Below are 19,093 nucleotides of genomic sequence, written 5' to 3' on the forward strand. Positions count from 1 at the left end.
GCCGGTCAGGAGTTGACAACGGAAATATGGGGGATTTCCACATCTCCCCCGGGAAATGGTGTTTTGCCACGGGAAAGTGTTTTGCCCCAATGCAGATGATACTTTAAGGGTATAATTTAATCCGTCAAATGCACACATCTCAAGTGACAGCTCATGACTTGCCTAACAGATGTGTACAGGCAGAGCAGCAGCAGCGAGGGTGGTGGCGGGAGCACAGGGGCGTGGAAACCGCGCAGGCGTGCAGAGAGGGTGCGGCCGGTCATGGAGGCGCTCAGAGGATGAGCAGAGTTCAGGCCTGACCCCATAGAAAACCAGGAGGCAGCCAGAGGTTTGGGAAGACAAACGGCTCAGAGCTTCCTAACCGAATGGGATGTATGGAGTACCGTCCAATGAGGCGCTCCAATGGAAGTGAAGATGATTCTCCCTTGTTCTAACAACCAAGTTTAGGGGACTTCCCTGGCAGTCCAGTGGTTAGGATGAGGCACTTGCACTGCCAAGGGCTCGGGTTCAATCCCTGGTCAGGGAACAAAGATCCCCCAAACCGCACAGAGTGGCCAATAAATAAATAAATCAATAAATAAAAACCAACTTTAGGTCCGCAGGGTTGTAGGAAAGCAGGGCTGGGATACACAGTGGTAATCTGTCTATATTTTTTTATCCGTGTATGATGCAATCGCAAAAATCAGATTAGACAGTCAAGCACACATCATCCTCATTCTCTGTCACTCTAAGGCACAATCATTGAGCTCTGTAACCTGAAATAAACTCTCATGCTGCAGTCAGAAAACAGAGTGTCCAGTCAGATATTTTGATAGTTAATGATTTTAATGTAAAACCCGCCACAGGTTTATGTCCAAAATACAAAAAGAACTGCTAAAAATCAAAGAAAAAAAGACAATCCCTTAAGAAAATGGGCAAAAAATAAGAACAATCCGTTCAGAAGGCCATACAAGGGCAAAGTATTATAAGAAACTAAACCTCACTGATAATCGAAGAAATAGAAATTAAAAGAAAAATAAAACACGTTCTTAATTTCTCTAATGCTGAAGGGAGTTTTTTAAAAAAATGGTATGAAATGGTGATGAGGTTATGGGGAAAAGATGCACTGCTGTTACCGGTATAAATTGGTAATAGCCACCAGAAAGAATAATTTGTAAGGATTTGTTAAAACAAAAAATATGCAACCCTATGACCCAGCAATTCCACTCCTCACGGGTATCTAAGGCAGAATAATGGCCCCCAAAGGTACTCGCATCCTACGCCCTGGAACGTGTGAAGCTGTTAGATTCCACAGTAAAGGGGAATTAAAGGTGTAGATGAAGTTTAGGCTGCTAATGAGCTGACTGTGAAAGGAGGGCAAAGGATGTGGATTAGCAGGTAGGCCCAATGTAATGCTGGGGTCCTTCAAAGTGGAGGAAGTGAACAAAAGAAAGAGAATCAGAGGTGACAGGACAAGAAAGGTGTGGCCCGCAGTAGCTGGAGCAAGGGGATCTTCCGGCAAGGAATGCGGAAGGCATCCGGGAGCTGGAAAAGGTCTAGAAACGCCTTCTCCCCGAGGGCCTCCAGAGGGAACGCAGCCCTGTCCACAGTTGGATTTTAGCCCAGGGAACCCTGTTTGGGGCTACTGACCTCCAGAACTGTAAGATGATAAATTTTTGCTGTTTAAGCCACTCTGTTTGTGGTAATTTGTTACAGCAGCAGTAGAAAACTAATACACTACACTAGGGAAACACGGGCACAGCACACAAGGAGGTGTACGTTGTCTGAGTACACGTATGTATAAGACACGAAAAGAGCGATGAAAGGATGCATCCCAAACTGGTAAGAGGAGGTGATCACAAATGGGGTGAGACTTTAATCTATAATGTTCTGGGTGTTTGTCCACGTACTGCACAATTGAAAGTTCAATTTGTCAGGAGGGAGTTATCATTTATAGCTTAAGCTTCCAGGGATTAGAATATGATATAAAAGACGCTTGAGGCTGAAAACCACAGTGAACACAATTTTTTCTGACAATCCCAAAGCTACTACAAAGACCTAGACCCCCGCGATCCCCACAATTAACACTAACGGTGGGCTCTGGCTGTGTGGACAGAACACCAGAGAAGAGGAAATTCGCTGTATACCCATAAGCCACTGCCTCTTCAACAGTCAAAAATAAACCTTTGCTAAAGCATGAGAGATACAAATATCATCTGTGGACAAAATTCATTCTCAAAGACTTGTATTTTCTGACTCCAGCCCCTCCAAACACCACCCACACCACGACATGCCCCCTTAACACTGCCCACGGTGGACAAGTCACTTGCCTCTGGGTTGTGGGGTTTTGGGGGTTTTTTTCCTCTACCATTTCACCTGCCATCCAGGATGGCTAATAAAATCACCAGGGCCCCAAGGAAGGCCCGCTGCCAGTCTCGGAGAGCTGTGGTAGATGATACCACAACAGCAGCCAGGGGGTGAGCCCTGCAGGAAAGTCAGGGCTGCCCCTGTACCTGCAAAGAGACCCCTGAGTAACCATCACATCCAGGAACTCTGAGCTGCTTTACAATCCTCGGGGGAAGAACCATTCCCACCCAAACGCTGGGAGCCCAGCGTGCGGCCCTGGTACAGGAGGGCCAACTGGCCCACCTGACTGGCCCACCTGGGCTCGAACGTGTGACCTCATGAACGCAGTGTTCTAACCACGAGCAAGAGCCATCCCATGCTTCTCCTTACACAGCTGCATGAGAAAGGAAAAGTAACTAAAGACCAATAGGGGTGGCGGGGTGGGGACCGCTCCCGAGACGCAGACTCACCAAGGGACTTCATGCCAATGGGGTCAAGCCGGCGCAACGTCACCCGTGCCCCCAGCAGCTTCACTCCACTTCTGCCTCTTTTTCTCCCTAATGAATCCAGTGTCTAGCAGCCCTCCAGAACTCTAAGCATGGCCTCCTCAGGGACACCTCGCCAGACGGCCCAGCCGGAGCTTCCAACCTTGGGCCCCCGCCACCCCCCAAGAAGCAGCAGTAACTCACACCAACACCCACCTTCATCTATCCTCCAGTTAGAGGACTAGAGGGGGTACCATTTTAAACAGGGACATCCTAGAAAACGCACGCCTCACGCTCATCCGCTAAGAAAAGCACTCAGGGAGACACACGAAGGGCTGGCGTTCGAGAACACTAAAGTCTTGAGCGGCCAGAGTTCTTGCCAAGACCCGGCAGGTCCTGGGACTGCGCCCCACGCGGCGGGCAGGCCGGCAAGCAGGAAGCGCGGGGCGGGCGGGCCCTGCGGCCCCCAGGGACCCGGACAGTCCCGGGGAGACGCGGGCAGAAGCGCGCGGCGAGGCGCAAACCCGGACAGGTGCTCCGGCTCTGGGCCGCGCGGCCACGCGCCCTCCTGGGCGTGGACGCGGGAGTGGGAGGGGGGGACCCGGCGAGGCGCGGGCCGCCCGCCGACAGGAAGAGTACCGAAGGCCTCAGCGTCTCGGGGGGCGCTGGCCGGAGCAGCGCGGGGCCTGGTGGGTGCCTGCCATACCTGCCGCCGGCGGGTCCGCCTCCTCGTCTGCCTCCGGCTCAGCCGCTGCAGCTGCTGGGGCCGCGGGTATCGGGTCCATCGCGCCGCCAGTCATGTGAGTACGCGCCACGTGACTTCCTCCGCGCCCGCCAGGGCTCTGCGCGGCCTCGCCCCGCCCACGCCCGGGCCTACCACGCCCACTCCCAGCTTATCCCCGCCCTCCAGGGCCTGCCACGCCCACGCCCGACCTCGCCTCGCCCCGCCCCGCCCCGCCCCGTCCCGCCCAGGCCACGCTGCGCCGGGTAGGGCAGGTGGCGCGGTCCGGGCGCGCGCTCAGCCTTCCCGCGTCCGCCGCTCTAGCCCGCCTGTTCGCCGCCGGCACCCTCGCCCACTCGTTCAGTCCCCACCTGCCCTCACTCAGGCAACCCACTCAGTCATTCATTCATTTATTCACACGCGCACCCTCTCGTCCGCCCACTCGTTCACCCGCTCATTCATTCACCCACTAGCTCATTCGCTCATTTACCCACCTCGTCATTCAGTCGTTCGTTCACTTACCACCCTCTTACTCACTCACTGGCTCACTCGCTCAGGTCTCCAGACTGTCGCCTGGAGGCCAGGCGGGCCCTGTGCTGGGTGCTGAGGATACAAAGATGCATTTGGTACCTTCCCCGTCTGGAAGACGACGGGCGACCCGAATGGATCCAGTGTCCTGACTTCCAAAACAAGGCTGTGGGAGCGCCGTACAAGAGGGCTCCTCCGGCCCTGCCGGGGTGAAGGGATCCCAGGATGAGTAGAGCCTGAGCTGAGGCTGGAGGAATGAGGAATTCAGCAGGAGAAGGAGGAAGTGGGTCCCCGCAGGCACGAAGGCCCCGAGGCATCACACAGCTGCAAACGCTGTGGTCTTCCCGAGGCTAAAAGTGGGAGCAGAAGAGGAAGCTGGAGCGATTGGTAGGGCTCCATTAGGGAGGGCCTGGTTTCAAAAGTAAGGACCTTGGACCTCCTAAAACTGGGACACCTATAAACACCCAGGGAGTTGGTAACAGCGATCAAGAGCCCAGGGTCCCTGTCAGGGTCCTAGGAAGGGCCCCAGTCTCCCCAGGTAGTTAGTTCTCCTTGCTATACCTACCGGACCTCTTTGTGGGCTGGCACCAACCACAATCCTCTGCCCCAGCACAACTGAAGAAGCGGTGTACCTCTGCCACAGGTGGGCATACAGCAGCTTTCCCAGGCCACAGCGGGATGCCGTTTCCTCCTGCCACCATGGGCTTCCTTTAGGCTGGTTTTGCATCGAATGCTGTGCTGGGCACTTTCTCCCCTCCCAAGACTGGGGCACACACATTCCCCCACCCTCCCACCCCCTGCCTCCGTCTAACTTCCTGGCATTATCTGATACATATCTCTGTCCCCTGCTAGACTAGAAGATCTTTATTAAATGTTTAAACATTCACTGCACCTTGAAAACTGTGAAGCATTAAACAAGTGTAAAGTCAGACATTACTCAAGAATAACAGCACGTGACATTTATTATTTTACTTTAACACCCCTGACATATGGTCACACAGCCTCCAGTTCAGTGGTCCTGCATCTCGGCGGCACTCATCACCTGGGGAGCATTCAAATATACTCTGCCTGAAGCCCACCCCCAGGAGTTCTGATTTAATTGGTCTCGGGTATGGCCCGGACACGGGATTTTTTTTTTTTAAAGTTCCCTGGATGGTGCTAAGGTGCAGCCCAGGTGGAAGACCACTGCTCTAAGTTGAACGTTTGTTTTATTCTCATAAACATTTCCTGAGCATTTGCTAGGTATGGAATTTTTTACGGCACGAGAGAGGAGAGTAAGGGACGCCACACAGGGATAACCAGGAGACATCCCCACCCTCCAAAGTTCCTGCTGGCATTGAATGGAGAAGCAGAACACAGCAGATTCTCACACCACACAGAGTGCAGTGGGTGTTGGGGCTGGAAACATGGGTGCTGTGGAAGGAAAAATGAACCACTGGTTCCGACGCGACAGGTTGTGAATGCCTCCAGAAGAGGGAGTTCAGTCCTTACGAGCTGTGGGCTACACTGCCAGATATCTCTAACGGTAAGAGAGCGCTTGGGAAGCATGCACTGAAATATGCTTGCCTGTAACTTCTTTAGATCCTCGCCAGAGAAGCCTAATCCTTATACTATTTCTGTTTCGTTCAGGAAATGGTAAATAGAAAATGGAATTTCTGATTTTTAAAATAAATTTATTTATTCATTTATTTATTTATGGCTGCGTTGGGTCTTCGTTGCTGTGCGTGGGCTTTCTCTAGTTGTGGCGAGCGGGGGCTACTCTTCGTTGCGGTGCGCAGGCTTCTCATTGCTGTGGCTTCTCTTGTTGCAGAGCACGGGCTCTAGGCACGTGGGCTTCGGTAGTTGTGGCTCGCGGGCTCTAGAGCGCAGGCTCAGTAGTTGTGGCGCATGGGCTCAGTTGCTCCGTGGCATGTGGGATCCTCCTGGACCAGGGCTGGAACCCGTGTTCCCTGCATTGGCAGGCAGATTCTTAACCACTGCGCCACCAGGGGAGCCAGGAATTTCTGATTTTTAAAACCCTTTGATTAGTGGCAAGAATCCAATTACATTAAGACTGTTAATGTTTTTGCAGTCACTTTTATTGCTTTCCATTCAGGAAAATGAGGACTCTGTAAGCAAACTGACAGAACTCGGAATGCAGAGCACTGAAGTTGGGGCGCACTACACAGGGAGTCATGCCGAAAGGGGCTACCATCTGTTATCCTACAAAAATGCAAGCATTTCCAAGTCCTACTAAGGACGCTTCAAAAGAGTTACTAAATGCTTTGAGGAGTACATCCTAGAAATATTAACAGTAGTTCACATGTTAGTCAGGAGAGGCTCAATCATGCTGCAGTAACAATCTCAAATCTCAGAGGCCTGAAACAACGAAGGTTTATGTTCATCCTCGTCAGCCCGAAACCCGGGATAAGGGGGCAGCCACCATCTGGAATTTCTGCCATCCTGATGAAGGGAAAGTACTCTGGAGCATTTAACTGCTCTGGCCCAGAAGTGACACACAACGCTTCTACGCAAAGTTCATTGGCCAGAACTTGTGTCATGGCTCTAGTGAGCCACAAGTGGGACACTACCAAGTCCCCGGAAGACAGAAAGCCAGGAATGTCTGATGAACAGCACTGAATACTAAGCACACTGACCTTTACTGAATGTGCCTGCTACGTACTGAGCACTCTTACACATGCTTTTGCTTCAGAAACGCATCAACTCCTCACGATACATCTAGGAAATGGTAGTATGATTATCTCCGGTCCAGCCAGAGAACTTCAACACGCTAAGACCCCAGAGCGAGGTGACAGAAGGTCTGGGATTCAGATCCACGCTGCCTGGTACCAGAGACCATCCCCATAGCCCCGGTGGCATTTCCCCTGTGCTATAAAGCTAGCAATTTATCTTCAAAGTCTTAATCAGGAAATTCTGGTCCACCCATAACCTCTCATTTATTTATTTATTTATGGCTGCGCTGGGTCTTAGTCGCTGCGCGCAGGCTTTCTCTAGTTGCGGTGAGCGGGGGCCACTCTTCGTTGTGGTGTGCAGGCTTCTCATCGCGGTAGCTTCTCTTGTTGCGGAGCATGGGGTCTAGGCGTGCGGGCTTCAGTAGTTGTGGCGTGCAGGCTTCAGTAGTTATGGCTTGCGGGCTCTAGAGCACAGGCTCAGTAGTTGTGGCACACGGGCTTAGCTGCTCCACGGCATGTGGGATCTTCCTGGACCAGGGCTCGAACCTGTGTCCCCTGCATTGGCAGGCGGATTCTTAACCACTGCGCCACCAGGGAAGTCCCCACCCATAACCTCTTGTTTTAGGAGGCTTGGTAGGAAAGCTGCTTATGGCTCTGTAAATCATACTGTGGGGAAGGGGAAGGACTCTAAAAGCAAAAAAAAATATAATAATTTCATTAATAATATCAAGGGACTTCCCTGGTGGTCCAGTGGTTAAGACTCCGCACTTCCATTACAGGGGGCACAGGTTCAATCCCTGCTGGGAGAACTGAGATCCCACACGCCATGGCCAATAAATTAATTAATTAATTAATAATATCAATAGTCCCAAACTTTATTTTGGTTTTTGGCCGTGCCACACGGCATGCGGGATCTTAGTTCCCTGACCAGGGATCGAACCCGTGCCCCCCACAGTGGAAGCATGGAGTCCCAACCACTGGACCACCAGGGAAGTCCCCCAAACATTTTTTTACCACTTACTATGTTACAGGCAGTGTGCTAAGTGCTGAACCAGTATCATCTCATTTAATACTGTGAAGATCATGAAATCAAATCCTCCTGTGACACTATGAGTTACCTTCTCAGGCAGTACCTCTCAAATATCCATTCTAAAATTCCTACCTGGAGTAAAGGGATTTGCTCCCATCCTTCATGAGCCCCAGGAAGCTTTAAATATCTCAAACATGTTGGCTGTCCGAATTAGACTTTGGACAAGCTACTTGACTTCCTTCAGTTTGCTCACCTGTAAAATGGACATATCAATATTACTTGCTCCAAAGAGCTGTCCCTCAAAGGTAAAGTTCTAAATCAGACACTTCTTATGATGATCTGAACTGATGCAAAAGTATATTCACCCTCTTCCCCAAACATATAGAAATGCTAGGTAGCATTTTACCCCCAAAACTGTTTTTAATACGTAGTTACAGCCAAAAGCAAGAAAAGGTGCCAGATTCAGGGGGAACTTGAAGTTACAGGGATGAACAAAAGCAGAAGCAAAAAACCGACAGGGCTTTCAGAAATAATAAAGGGCTTAGGAACTCGGGCTAAAGCAATAGGAGAGGAAGGCTTAGGTCCCAGCAAGGCTGGGAATGGACCTGAACTTCCTAGATAAAATCAGCATTAATGAAGGGATAACCTACCAGCCTTCAGAAGCAGCTTGGAATCTGGCTGTCCACAGTGGACCAAGAGTGGGAAAAGGAATAACCCTTGAGGAAAACCCACTCCTAGACATTTACCCAAGAGAAATAAAAGCATATGTCCACCAAAAAAGGCTCATTCCTAGAAGCCACATTCAAATAGCTGAAAACTGGAAATAACCCAAACGTCTATTAACAACAGACTGGAGGAACATATTGCTATAGTCAAATGATAGATTGCAACACTGCAATGAAAAATACAAAATACTGATACGGGTGGTGGGAAGTGGGGTATTGCCATAACAAATATCCAAAAATGTGGAATTGGCTTTGGAATTAGGTAAAGACTGGAAGAATTTTGAGAAGTGTCATAGAAGATGCCTTGATTCCTTGAATAGACTGTTACTAGGCGTATGGATATTAACTGTGGTATAGAAAACCTACATCACTTTAGATGGTGGTACCTAAATTGTCATAAACAGACTGTTGGTAGCAATATAGACATTAAAGTCACCTCTGGGGCTTCCCTGGTGGCACAGTGGTTGAGAGTCCGCCTGCCGATGCAGGGGACATGGGTTCGTGCCCCGGTCCAGGAGGATCCCACATGCCGCGGAGCGGCAGGGCCCGTGAATCACGGCGAATGACCCGGCCCCCCAAAAGGGGAGGGCCCAAAAAAGGGAGGGCCCGGGTACCCCCAAAAAAAAAAAAAAAAAAAAGTCACCTCCACGGAGGGCTCAGAAGGAAATGAGGAACATGTTGTTGGAAACTGTATGAAAAAGGGATCTTGCTATATAGTGACAGAAAGCTTAGCTAGATTGTATCCTACAGTTATACGAAAAAGAACCTATTTAGATTGCAAAAAATGGTGAAATTAGGACACTCACTGTCAGGAAAGCTGCTTTGGGGAGAAAGCCAAAGGTGTGGCTGAACAACATTTTTCTGGTGCCTAGAGAGGAACGAAAGGTCACCACCTTTGGTGACACAGAGGGCTCTTTGAAGAGATTAGGTGTGTGCCACCTCTGTAGAGGCAAAAAACAGAGATGGAATTATTCAGGGAAGACCTGCGGATGAGACCTGTGAACGACGTACATGGGAGATCCATAGGTTTTTGAGCATGTTATATCAGCAGAAACACTGCCAGCTTGGACTGACAGGGACAGAGAAAGATGAAATGAAAGAAGGCTGTCTGACCCTCAAAATTCTATAGGCAGGAAACAACGTCATACTACTACTCAGCTGCAAGCATGTGCTACCCTGGATGAAAAAGGAAGAAGATTCAGGGTGGAGCTGCGGGCCCAGAGGACAGAACGTTAAGCCACAGAGGATAATTCCTTGGAACCTAACTGAGGGAATTCCCTGGCGGTCCAGTGGTCAGGACTGTGCTTTCACTGCCGAGGGCCGGGTTCCATCCCTGGTCTGGGAACTAACGCCTCACAAGTTGTTCGGTCAAAAAAAAAAATATTAAAAAAGAATAAAAGAAACCTAATTGAGTTTGCCTCACTGGATTTCAAAATTGCTTGAGACTGCAATTTCTTTTTCCTTCCATTTTCTCCCTTTTTGAATGGGAATGTCTATAACTGTTACCCCATACCTATCTCACTATTGTATTTTGGGATTAGATCATTTATTTTCTAAGTGCACAGATGAAGAGGAATTTTGCCTCGGGGTGAATCATACATAGAGTCAAACCCATGCCTGATTTACAGTATTCGGATGATGAGATCTGTGACTTGTGAGCTAATGAGATTTAGATGAGATTCTGGACTTTGAGTTGATGCTATAAAGGGTTGAGATTTTGGAGGATGTTGGGATGGGATGAATGTAGTCTGCATATTGGATGGACGTGAATCTTTGGGGGGCAGAGGATGGACTGTGATAGATGGGATAATAACCCCTCAAAGAATAATGCCCTCTCAAAGAGGTTCTAATCTCAGAACCTGTGGATATGTTACCTTACATGGAAAAGGGGACTTTGCAGATGTGTACAGTTAAGGATCTTGAGATGGGAAGAGTGCCCTGAATGATCTGGGCGGGTTCAATGTAATTACGAGGGTGCTGCACAAAAGGAATTGTCAAAGACGGTCAAAGTTAGGGACAAGGCCATGTGCTGTTGAAAGCAGAAAGTCAAGGAATGCATCCATCAGCCACGGAATGCCAGTAGCCTCTACAAGCTGGAAGAGGCAAGGAGTGGATTCTCCACTGGAGCCTCCAAAAGGAGCCCGTCCCACCAACACCTAGGTTTTAACCCTGTTAGGTCTCGTTTCAGACTTGTTACCTTCAGACCTGCAGGCAGTACATTTTTGTCGTTACAAGCCATTAAATTCGTGGCACTTAATGCCATTGAACTGTACACCTAAAAAATGGTTACTGGGACTTTCCATGTGGCGCAGTGGATAAGAATCCGCCTGCCAATGCAGGGGACACGGGTTCAAGCCCTGGTCCGGGAAGATCCCACATGCCGCGGAGCAACTAAGCCCATGCACCACAACTACTGAGCCTGTACTCTAGAGTCCGCGAGCCACAACTACTGAGCCCCTGTGCCACAACTACTGAAGCCTGCGGGCCTAGAGCCCATGCTCCACAACAAGAGAAGCCACCGCAATGAGAAGCCTGTGCACCGCAACAAAGAGTAGCCCCTGCTCGCCGCAACTGGAGAAAGCCCGTGCAGAGCAATGAAGACCCAACACAGCCAAAAATAATTAAAATTAAATCTTTTTCTTTTGCGGTACGCGGGCCTCTCACAGTTGTGGCCTCTCCCGTTGCGGAGCACAGGCTCTGGACGCACAGGCTCAGCAGCCATGGCTCACGGGCCCAGCCGCTCCGCGGCACGTGGAATCTTCCCAGACCGAGGCACGAACCCGTGTCCCCTGCATCGGCAGGCAGACTCTCAACCACTGCGCCACCAGGGAAGCCCCTAAAATTAAATCTTAAAAAAAAAAAAAAGTTACTGTTATGTGTATTTTACCACAATTAAAAAAAAAAAAACAACCTTCCTCACAAAGAAAACTCCTGGTCCAGATGGCTTCTCTAGTGAATTCTATTGAACTTCTAAAGGAAAAAATAATAGCAATCGAATGCAAGCAGAGCATATGCCAGGAATGTAACGTTGGTTTAATTATTTGAAAAATCAGTGTAACTCACCATTTCAAAAGAACCATATGATCATCTCATATGCAGAAAATATAAATTGCAGAAAAAGATAAATAATGCAGGAAAACTTTGACAAAATTTAATACCCATTCATGTTTATAACTCTGCAAACTAGGAGGATAAGGAAAACTTCTGCAGCCTGATAAACAGCATCTCTGAAAGTCTAATGCTGACTTCATACCTACAGTGAAAGACTGAACATTCTCCCCCTAGGATTAGCGATAAAACAAGATGTCCACTCTCCCGTCTACTCAACGTTGACTGGAAGCCCCAGCCTGTGAAGCGGGCAGGGAAAAAAAGGCATAAAGATTGGAAAGGAAGGTGCATATGCAAATACATGAAAAATGCTAAGAAAACCCAGCTAGAACTAGAATAAGTGAATTTACCATAGTTGCAGGATGCAACACCAATACACACATATCAATTGTATTTCTAGACAGTAGCAACAAACAAACGGAAAATTTGAAAACAAAACCATTTCCCCAGTTCATCTAAACTCATTGAATAGAGAAAAACAAGAGTGAACCCCAAGGCAAACCATTGACTTTGAGTGATTATGATGTGTCGATGTAGGTTCATTCCTGGTAATACAGGCACCACTCTGGTGAGTGATGATAAAACGGGGGAAGCAATGCATATGCAGGGGGAGGGGTTATATGGGGAATTCTCTGAACCTCCCTCTCAACTTTGTTGTGAACCTTAAACTTCCCTTTAAAAAGTCTTAAAAAAAATAAACTATTTCTCCAAACTCTTTCTGTAAAAGTCTGATATCAAAATAAGACAATGACGGGCTTCCCTGGTGGCGCAGTGGTTGAGAGTCCGCCCGCCGATGCAGGGGACACGGGTTCGTGCCCCGGTCCAGGAAGGATACCACATGCCGCAGAGCAGCTGGGCCCGTGCACCATGGCCGCTGAGTCTGCGCATCCGGAGCCTGTGCTCCACGACGGGAGAGGCCACAACAGTGAGAGGCCTGCGTAACGCAAAAAATAATAAGACAAAGACATTAAAAGAAAAATATCTTAATACCAAAATCAGACAAGTACATCCCAAGAAAACTACAGATAATATTCTTCATGAACACAGACACAGAAAACCTTAGCAAAATACAAGCAAATCCAATCCAGTACTACATAAAAAGTATCGTGACCAAGTGAAATGCAAGTTTGGTTTAACGTTTTAAATCAGTCCAGGTCATTCACCACATGTATTTGTTTCCTGGGGCTGCCCTAACAGAGCACCACAATCCGTGTGCCTTTCAACAACAGAAATATTTTGCCTCACAGTTCGGGAGGCTTGAAGTCTGAAATCACGTTGTTGGTGGCCAGGGTCCCTCTGAAACTTGTTAGAGGAGCAGACTTCCTTGCACTTTCCAGCTTCTGGTGTTTGCCGACAGTCCTTGGTGTTCCTCAGCTTGTAGACACATCACGTGGCTGTCTTCACAAGGCATGTTCTTTTTCTTATAGTGACATCAGTCATGTTGGAGTAGGGCCCACCCTCATGACCTCATCTTAACTTGATTACTTCTGCAAAGACCCTATTTCCAAATAAGGTCACATTCCTAGGTCCTGAGAGTCAGGACTTCAACATGTCTTTTTTGGGAACACAGTTCAACCGGTAACACCATACTCACAGAGCAAAGGAGAAAATCCGTATGACCATTTCAATAATATTCACTAAAAGCACTGGAAAAACATCAGCATCCATTCATTATAAAACTCTTGGCAAACTAGCAGTTGAAGGGAACTTCCTCAACCTCATAAAGGTATCTTCAGAAAACCAAGAGCTAGCCATCTGGGGCAGGATGATAAAACACTGAACGTTTTCAGTGTTTGGATTGAAATATTAAATGCTTGGGAAGAACACCACCACGCACACTCCCACTGTTCACATTCAACCCCGTGCTGGAGGTCTAGCCAGCGCACAGTGAAGCAAGAAACAGGAAAAAACGCATACAGATAGGAAAGAATCTGCTCATTAAAAATATGGTAATGTGGGCTTCCCTGGTGGCGCAGTGGTTGAGAGTCCGCCTGCCGATGCAGGGGACGCGGGTTCGTGCCCCGGTCCGGGAAGATCCCACATGCCGCGGAGCGGCTGGGCCCGTGAGCCATGGCCGCTGAGCCTGCGCGTCCGGAGCCTGTGCTCTGCAACGGGAGAGGCCACGACAGTGAGAGGCCCACGTACCACAAAAAAAAAAAAAAAAAAAAAAAAAAAAAATACGGTAATGTACATAGTAAATTCTCTAGAATCCAGAAAGGTTACTAGAGCTGGTAACTAAATTAGCAAGGTTGCAAGATACAACATCAAATATAAATATCTATTATATTTCTATATGCTAGTAATGTACAACTGGAAAATAAACTTTTTAAAAATACCACTAATATACAAAATGGAAATATGTAGGGATAAATTTTTAAAGATATGGGCAAAACCTCTAAGATGAAAATTATAAAACATTGCTGAGGGTAACTAAAGAAGACCTAAATACTTACATTGACATATTGTTAGGATGTCAGTTCTTCCCAAATTGATGTATAGCCTCAATGGAGTTCCAATCATAATCCTAGTATGCTTTGTTCATAGAAATGTATATGCTAATTACAAAATGTATATGGAAAAGCAAAGTAAGATAATCAACACAATTTTTAAAAAGAACAAAGTTAGAGGCCTCTCACTGACCGATTTCAAGGTTTCTATAAAGCTACAGTAATCAAAGTAATGTGATATTGTCATAAGGAAATGCAAATAGAGCAATGCAACAACACAGAGAGCCCAGAACTTAACCCACTCGTATACGGTCAATTGATTTTTTTTAATTATTATTTATTTATTTGGCTGCACTGGGTCTTAGTTGTGGCAGGCGGGCTCCTTAGTTGTGGCAGGTGGGCTCCTTAGTTGCAGTTCAAGGGCTCCTTAATTGTGGCTCATGGGCTCCTTTATTGTGGCATGTGAACTCTTAGTTGAGGCACGCATGTGGGATCTAGTTCCCTGACCAGGGATCAAACCCAGGCCTCCTGCACTGGGAGTGTGGAGTCTTAACTACTGTGCCACCAGGGAAGTCCCTGGTCAATTGATTTTTTTTTTAATATTTATTTATTTATTTATTATTTATTTGGTTGCACTGGATCTTAGTCATGGCGGGCAGGCTCCTTAGTTGCGGCATGTGGTCTCCTTTGTTGTGGCATATGAACTCTTAGTTGCAGCATATGGGATCTAGTTCCCTGACCAGGGATCAAACCCGGGCCTCCTGCATTGGGAGAGTGGAGTCTTAACCACTGCGCCACCAGGGAAGTCCCTGGTCAGTTGATTTTCAATAAAGCTGCCGAGGTAATTCAATGGGGAAAAGAGTAGTCTTTTTTATTTTTTCTTCCAGTTTATTGAAATATAATTGACATACAGCACTGTATAGGTTTAAGGTGTACAGGATAATGATCTGACTTACACACATCAGGAAATGAATACCACAGTGAGATTAGTGAATAGCCATTATCCTATATAAAATTAAAGAAATAGGGAAAAACATTTTTCCTTGTGATGAAAAACCAAAGGTTTGAAAAATATCAGGATGGTGGTTGCCTACCATGGAAAAGGGCGGGGGGGGGGGGGGTTCCCTGGTGGCGCGGTGGTTGAGAGTCCGCCTGCCGATGCAGGGGACGCGGGTTCGTGCCCCGGACCGGGAGGATCCCACATGCTGCAGAGCGGCAGGGCCCGTGAGCCATGGCCACTCAGCCTGCGCGTCCGGAGCCTGTGCTCTGCCACGGGAGAGGTCACAGCAGTGAGAGGCCCGCATACCGCTAAAAAAAAAAAAAAAAAAAAAAAAAAAAAAGGGGGCGGGGGGGGACTTCCCTGGTGGCGCAGTGGATGAGAGTCCGCCTGCCGATGCAGGGGACACGGGTTCGTGCCCCGGTCTGGGACGATCCCACATGCCGCGGAACGGCTGGACCCGTGAGCCATGGCCACTGAGCCTGCGCGTCCGGAGCCTGTGCTCCGCAACGGGAGGGGCCACAACAGTGAGAGGCCCGCGTACCGCAAAAGAAAAAGGAAAGGGCAGGGGGGAATTTTGTGGGGTGATAGAAATGTTCTATCTCAATAAGGGAGTCAGTTACACTGGTGTATGCATTTGTCAAAATCCTTGGACCTCTAATACATAAGCTATGCATGTAGGCTTTACGTAAACTACACCTCAATAAAAATTACTAACAAACTGCTACCCCAAAATCTTCCGTATATGTGGAAACGTAAAATAATATATATATGCAGAAATGTAAAATAATTCATAATGAAATAGATTATTTGGAATTGACAACGAAAGCACTACTTATCTTAGACGTAAACAAGGCAATCAATGTTTAAAGGGAAATGTATCATCTTAAATGCACACGTGAGAAAACGTGAAAGACTGAAAGTTAATTAGCTAAGGAGTCACCTCTAGGTGTTAGAACAGAGTAAACCCCTTTATTACTTAAAAAAAAAGGCAGTAAGAATTTACATCTGCTTCTACTAGGTACCTAGGCAAGCTACCAGTCTGAGATCACTTTGCTTCTGAAGCTTAAGGCTGTGGGCTCCCCAACCTGGGCTACAGATCCCTGTAAGGCAGGGTTACTGCTACAGTGTCTCAGGTAAGCCTCCCACATCCCAGCACTATTCTGTATCGAGTTAACCTTCCTTATAACCCCCTGCTATGGTTGGGACAGGCAAATCTAACTTTGCTGCCTCTTACCCTGAGGACATAGCCTTTGGGTCCCGGTTTTAAGGGACAATGGCTTCCTATTATATTCCCAACTTTGTACAGACCCTGGTCTTTACCTTCTTCCATGTATTATGAGGCCATCAGCTGAGCTCCAGTTCACCAGGTTGGCAAATGCCTCTAGCGCTCTTCTTACTTTCCCTCAGATTTTAATTCCTTATTTATAGTGATGATAACTCTTTTATTTGCAGCAAATCTTTACTATCTTGTCAGCTCTTCGATGATTTACTCAGATAGTGTTCTTTTTTAAGTTTTTATTTCTTTAATGTTGTATCTATTTTATTTATTTTTGGCTGCATTGGGTCTTCATTGCTGCGCATGGGCTTTCTCTAGTTGTGGCGAGCGGGGGCTACTCTTTGTTGCAGTGCACGGGCTTCTCACTGCGGTGGCTTCTCTTGTTGCGGAGCACGGGCTCCAGGCACGTCGGCTTCAGTAGCTGTGGCATGCGGACTCAGCAGTTGTGGCGCACGGGCTTAGTTGCTCCGAGGCCTGTGGGATCTTCCCAGACCAGGGCTCGAACCCGTGTCCCCTGCTTTGGCAGGCAGATTCTCAACCACTGCACTCCCAGGGAAGCCCCAGATAGTGCTTTCATTTTATCCAGCATTTTAGTTGTTTTCAGGGGAAGACCTGATCCCAATCACGCATCTGGCTATATTCTCAAACCAGGGAGGCACTCAGAAAAGCAGAAGTACAAAGAAAACTATAGATAATTTTAAGTGCCAGCATGACGAACCTGCATGATAAAAGATACCATGCGGGAATTCCCTGGCGGTCCAGTGATGAGGGCTCAGCGCTTTCACTGACGAGGGCGCGGGTTCAATCTCTGGTCGGGGAGCTAAGGTCCTGCAAGCCACATGGCATGGACCAAAAACAAAAAAAAGACACCAAAAACAAGGTGAAAAGATACAGCACAGCCCAGAATATACATACTTTAACATAGGTAATAGGCTTAAAGATTATAATTCAGAATTTATAAAGAACTCATCCACTTCAACATGGAAAAGACAAACCACCCCGAAGAGGCAAAGGAGACTCACTGAAAAGGAAATCTGAGTGGCCAATAAACATATAAAAGATGTCCACCTTACTGTCGACTGGGTGTGCTAGACATCTGTCATTTTTTGACCATTCCGCCCCATGTTTGGGGAATCCTCTCCTTTGAGACTGTCCTACCACATGTGGGTAAACTGTCAGACACCCAGCCGCGCTGACGTGAAGCGGGGCCCTGACGCCGAGCGGCCTGCACGATGGTGGTAGCCCACGGCAGCTGCAGCGCCTGCCTCACACAGCGAAGGGGGTGGAGGCTGGGGGCTTCCACCAGCACCCAGGGCTGCTGTCAGTGGTGCTGGGGTGCCAGCTCCGACGTCTGGGACCCCGCGTTGTCTTCATGCTGTCGTCACTGCCAGCTCCTGGCCTGATCTGCACACTTCTGTCTGCTCAGCTTTAAGCCTGGTTTCCCAGCCCTCCTGGAGACTTTAGCTGCTTTTAATAATTTCCTTTTCTGCTTAAATCAGAAATCTACTTATATCAGGGAAATGCAAGTTCAAACAACAGTGAGATAGATACTCCTTCATGCACAGGAGATGAAAAGAAACAGAAATACCCCTACACTGCTGGAGGGAGTGCAAACTGATGTAGATGCTTTGGAGGACAATTTGTTAATGTCTAATAAGTTGGAATGCAGACACCTTAGGACTCTGAGATTCCTCTTCTGGTCATATCCTCTAAACTATCGCTGGGGGTGACAAATGCAAGCCTCTTCATTGCAGAACACACACACACACACACACACACACCCCTCCTTTGAGATCCACGTGGAATGAATGATAAATTGCAGTATATTCATACAACGCATGAACTAGAGCTGTATGTACCAAGATGGATAGGTCTTAAAAATATCATTTGGGGTGAAAAGGGATGTTGCAGAAGGATATGCATAGCATACCACTGGTGTACATTTAAAGACATAACACACAACAGAAAAGAGGATGGGTAAAATAGGAAATCTGAATAAAATAGGTGAACTGTACCAACGGCTACATCCTGGCTGTGATATTATACCAGTTTTGCATCATTAGGAGAAACTGGGCAAAGTGTTTTAGTTCTTACAACTGCATGTGAATCCACAATTAAATCAATAACAATTGCATTAAAAGATACCAAACAATGTATGTATTACTTATAGATAGATATGTGATGGCTTCTTCGGGGTGGGGAGGGGGGAGATGAAATTTAGGAGAGACAGAGAGGGGACTTCAAATCTTTTTTTTGTTCCTTAGAAAGAAAAATCTTTTTTTTAAGATAAATCAATTTATTTTTTATTTTATTATTTGTTTTTTGACCGCACCAGGCGGCATGTGGGATTTTAGTTCCCCGACCAGGGATCAAACTTGAGTCCCCTGCATTGGTGGTCTTAACCACTGGACCGCCAGGGAAGTCCCAGAAAGAAAACTCTTGAGGCAAATATGGCAAAATGTTAACATTTAAAAATCTGGATGTAGGTGAACGGGTGTTTATATACTACTCTGTACTTTTCTTTGAGTTAAAAAATGCTGAAAAGATTAAATGAGACAAATTTACAAAGTATTTAAGGTAGTGCCTGGCTTGTAGTAGGCACTCTTGATAATTACTGATACCACGAGTCAAGGAGGGGAAGGTTTGTCATAGCTCCAGAGAAGTATCCTTTTCTCAGCTCATCCCCCAGTTCTTCCCTCCTGCTCAGGGTTACGGCATCACAAACTCCACTTTCCAATTCTTATCACCCTCTTCTCAAAGGACCCCAGTGAAAGAA

The 19,093-nt window shown here is 47.5% G+C and overlaps 1 protein-coding gene across 4 annotated transcripts in view; it reads right to left on the reverse strand.

Moving 5' to 3' along the window:
- The window catches only part of SNX8 (sorting nexin 8), a 76,093-nt gene that overhangs the window by 36,799 nt on the left and 20,201 nt on the right, over positions 1-19,093 (reverse strand). Inside the window, exon 1 of one of the 4 annotated variants that reach the window (XM_027125606.1) lies at positions 3,517-3,634. The exons of the other annotated variants lie outside the window; for them this stretch is intronic. Within the exon in view, the coding sequence (XP_026981407.1) occupies positions 3,517-3,610 (94 nt within the window). The 5' untranslated portion in view covers positions 3,611-3,634. Of the gene's footprint in view, positions 1-3,516; positions 3,635-19,093 lie in introns of those variants that run through there. 4 annotated transcript variants of the gene reach the window in all.

Source organism: Aethalodelphis obliquidens, unplaced genomic scaffold, assembly GCF_003676395.1.
Source record: "Aethalodelphis obliquidens isolate GAN/ISIS:26980383/991018 unplaced genomic scaffold, ASM367639v1 scaffold30, whole genome shotgun sequence".
Taxonomy (NCBI): Eukaryota; Metazoa; Chordata; class Mammalia; order Artiodactyla; family Delphinidae; genus Aethalodelphis; species Aethalodelphis obliquidens.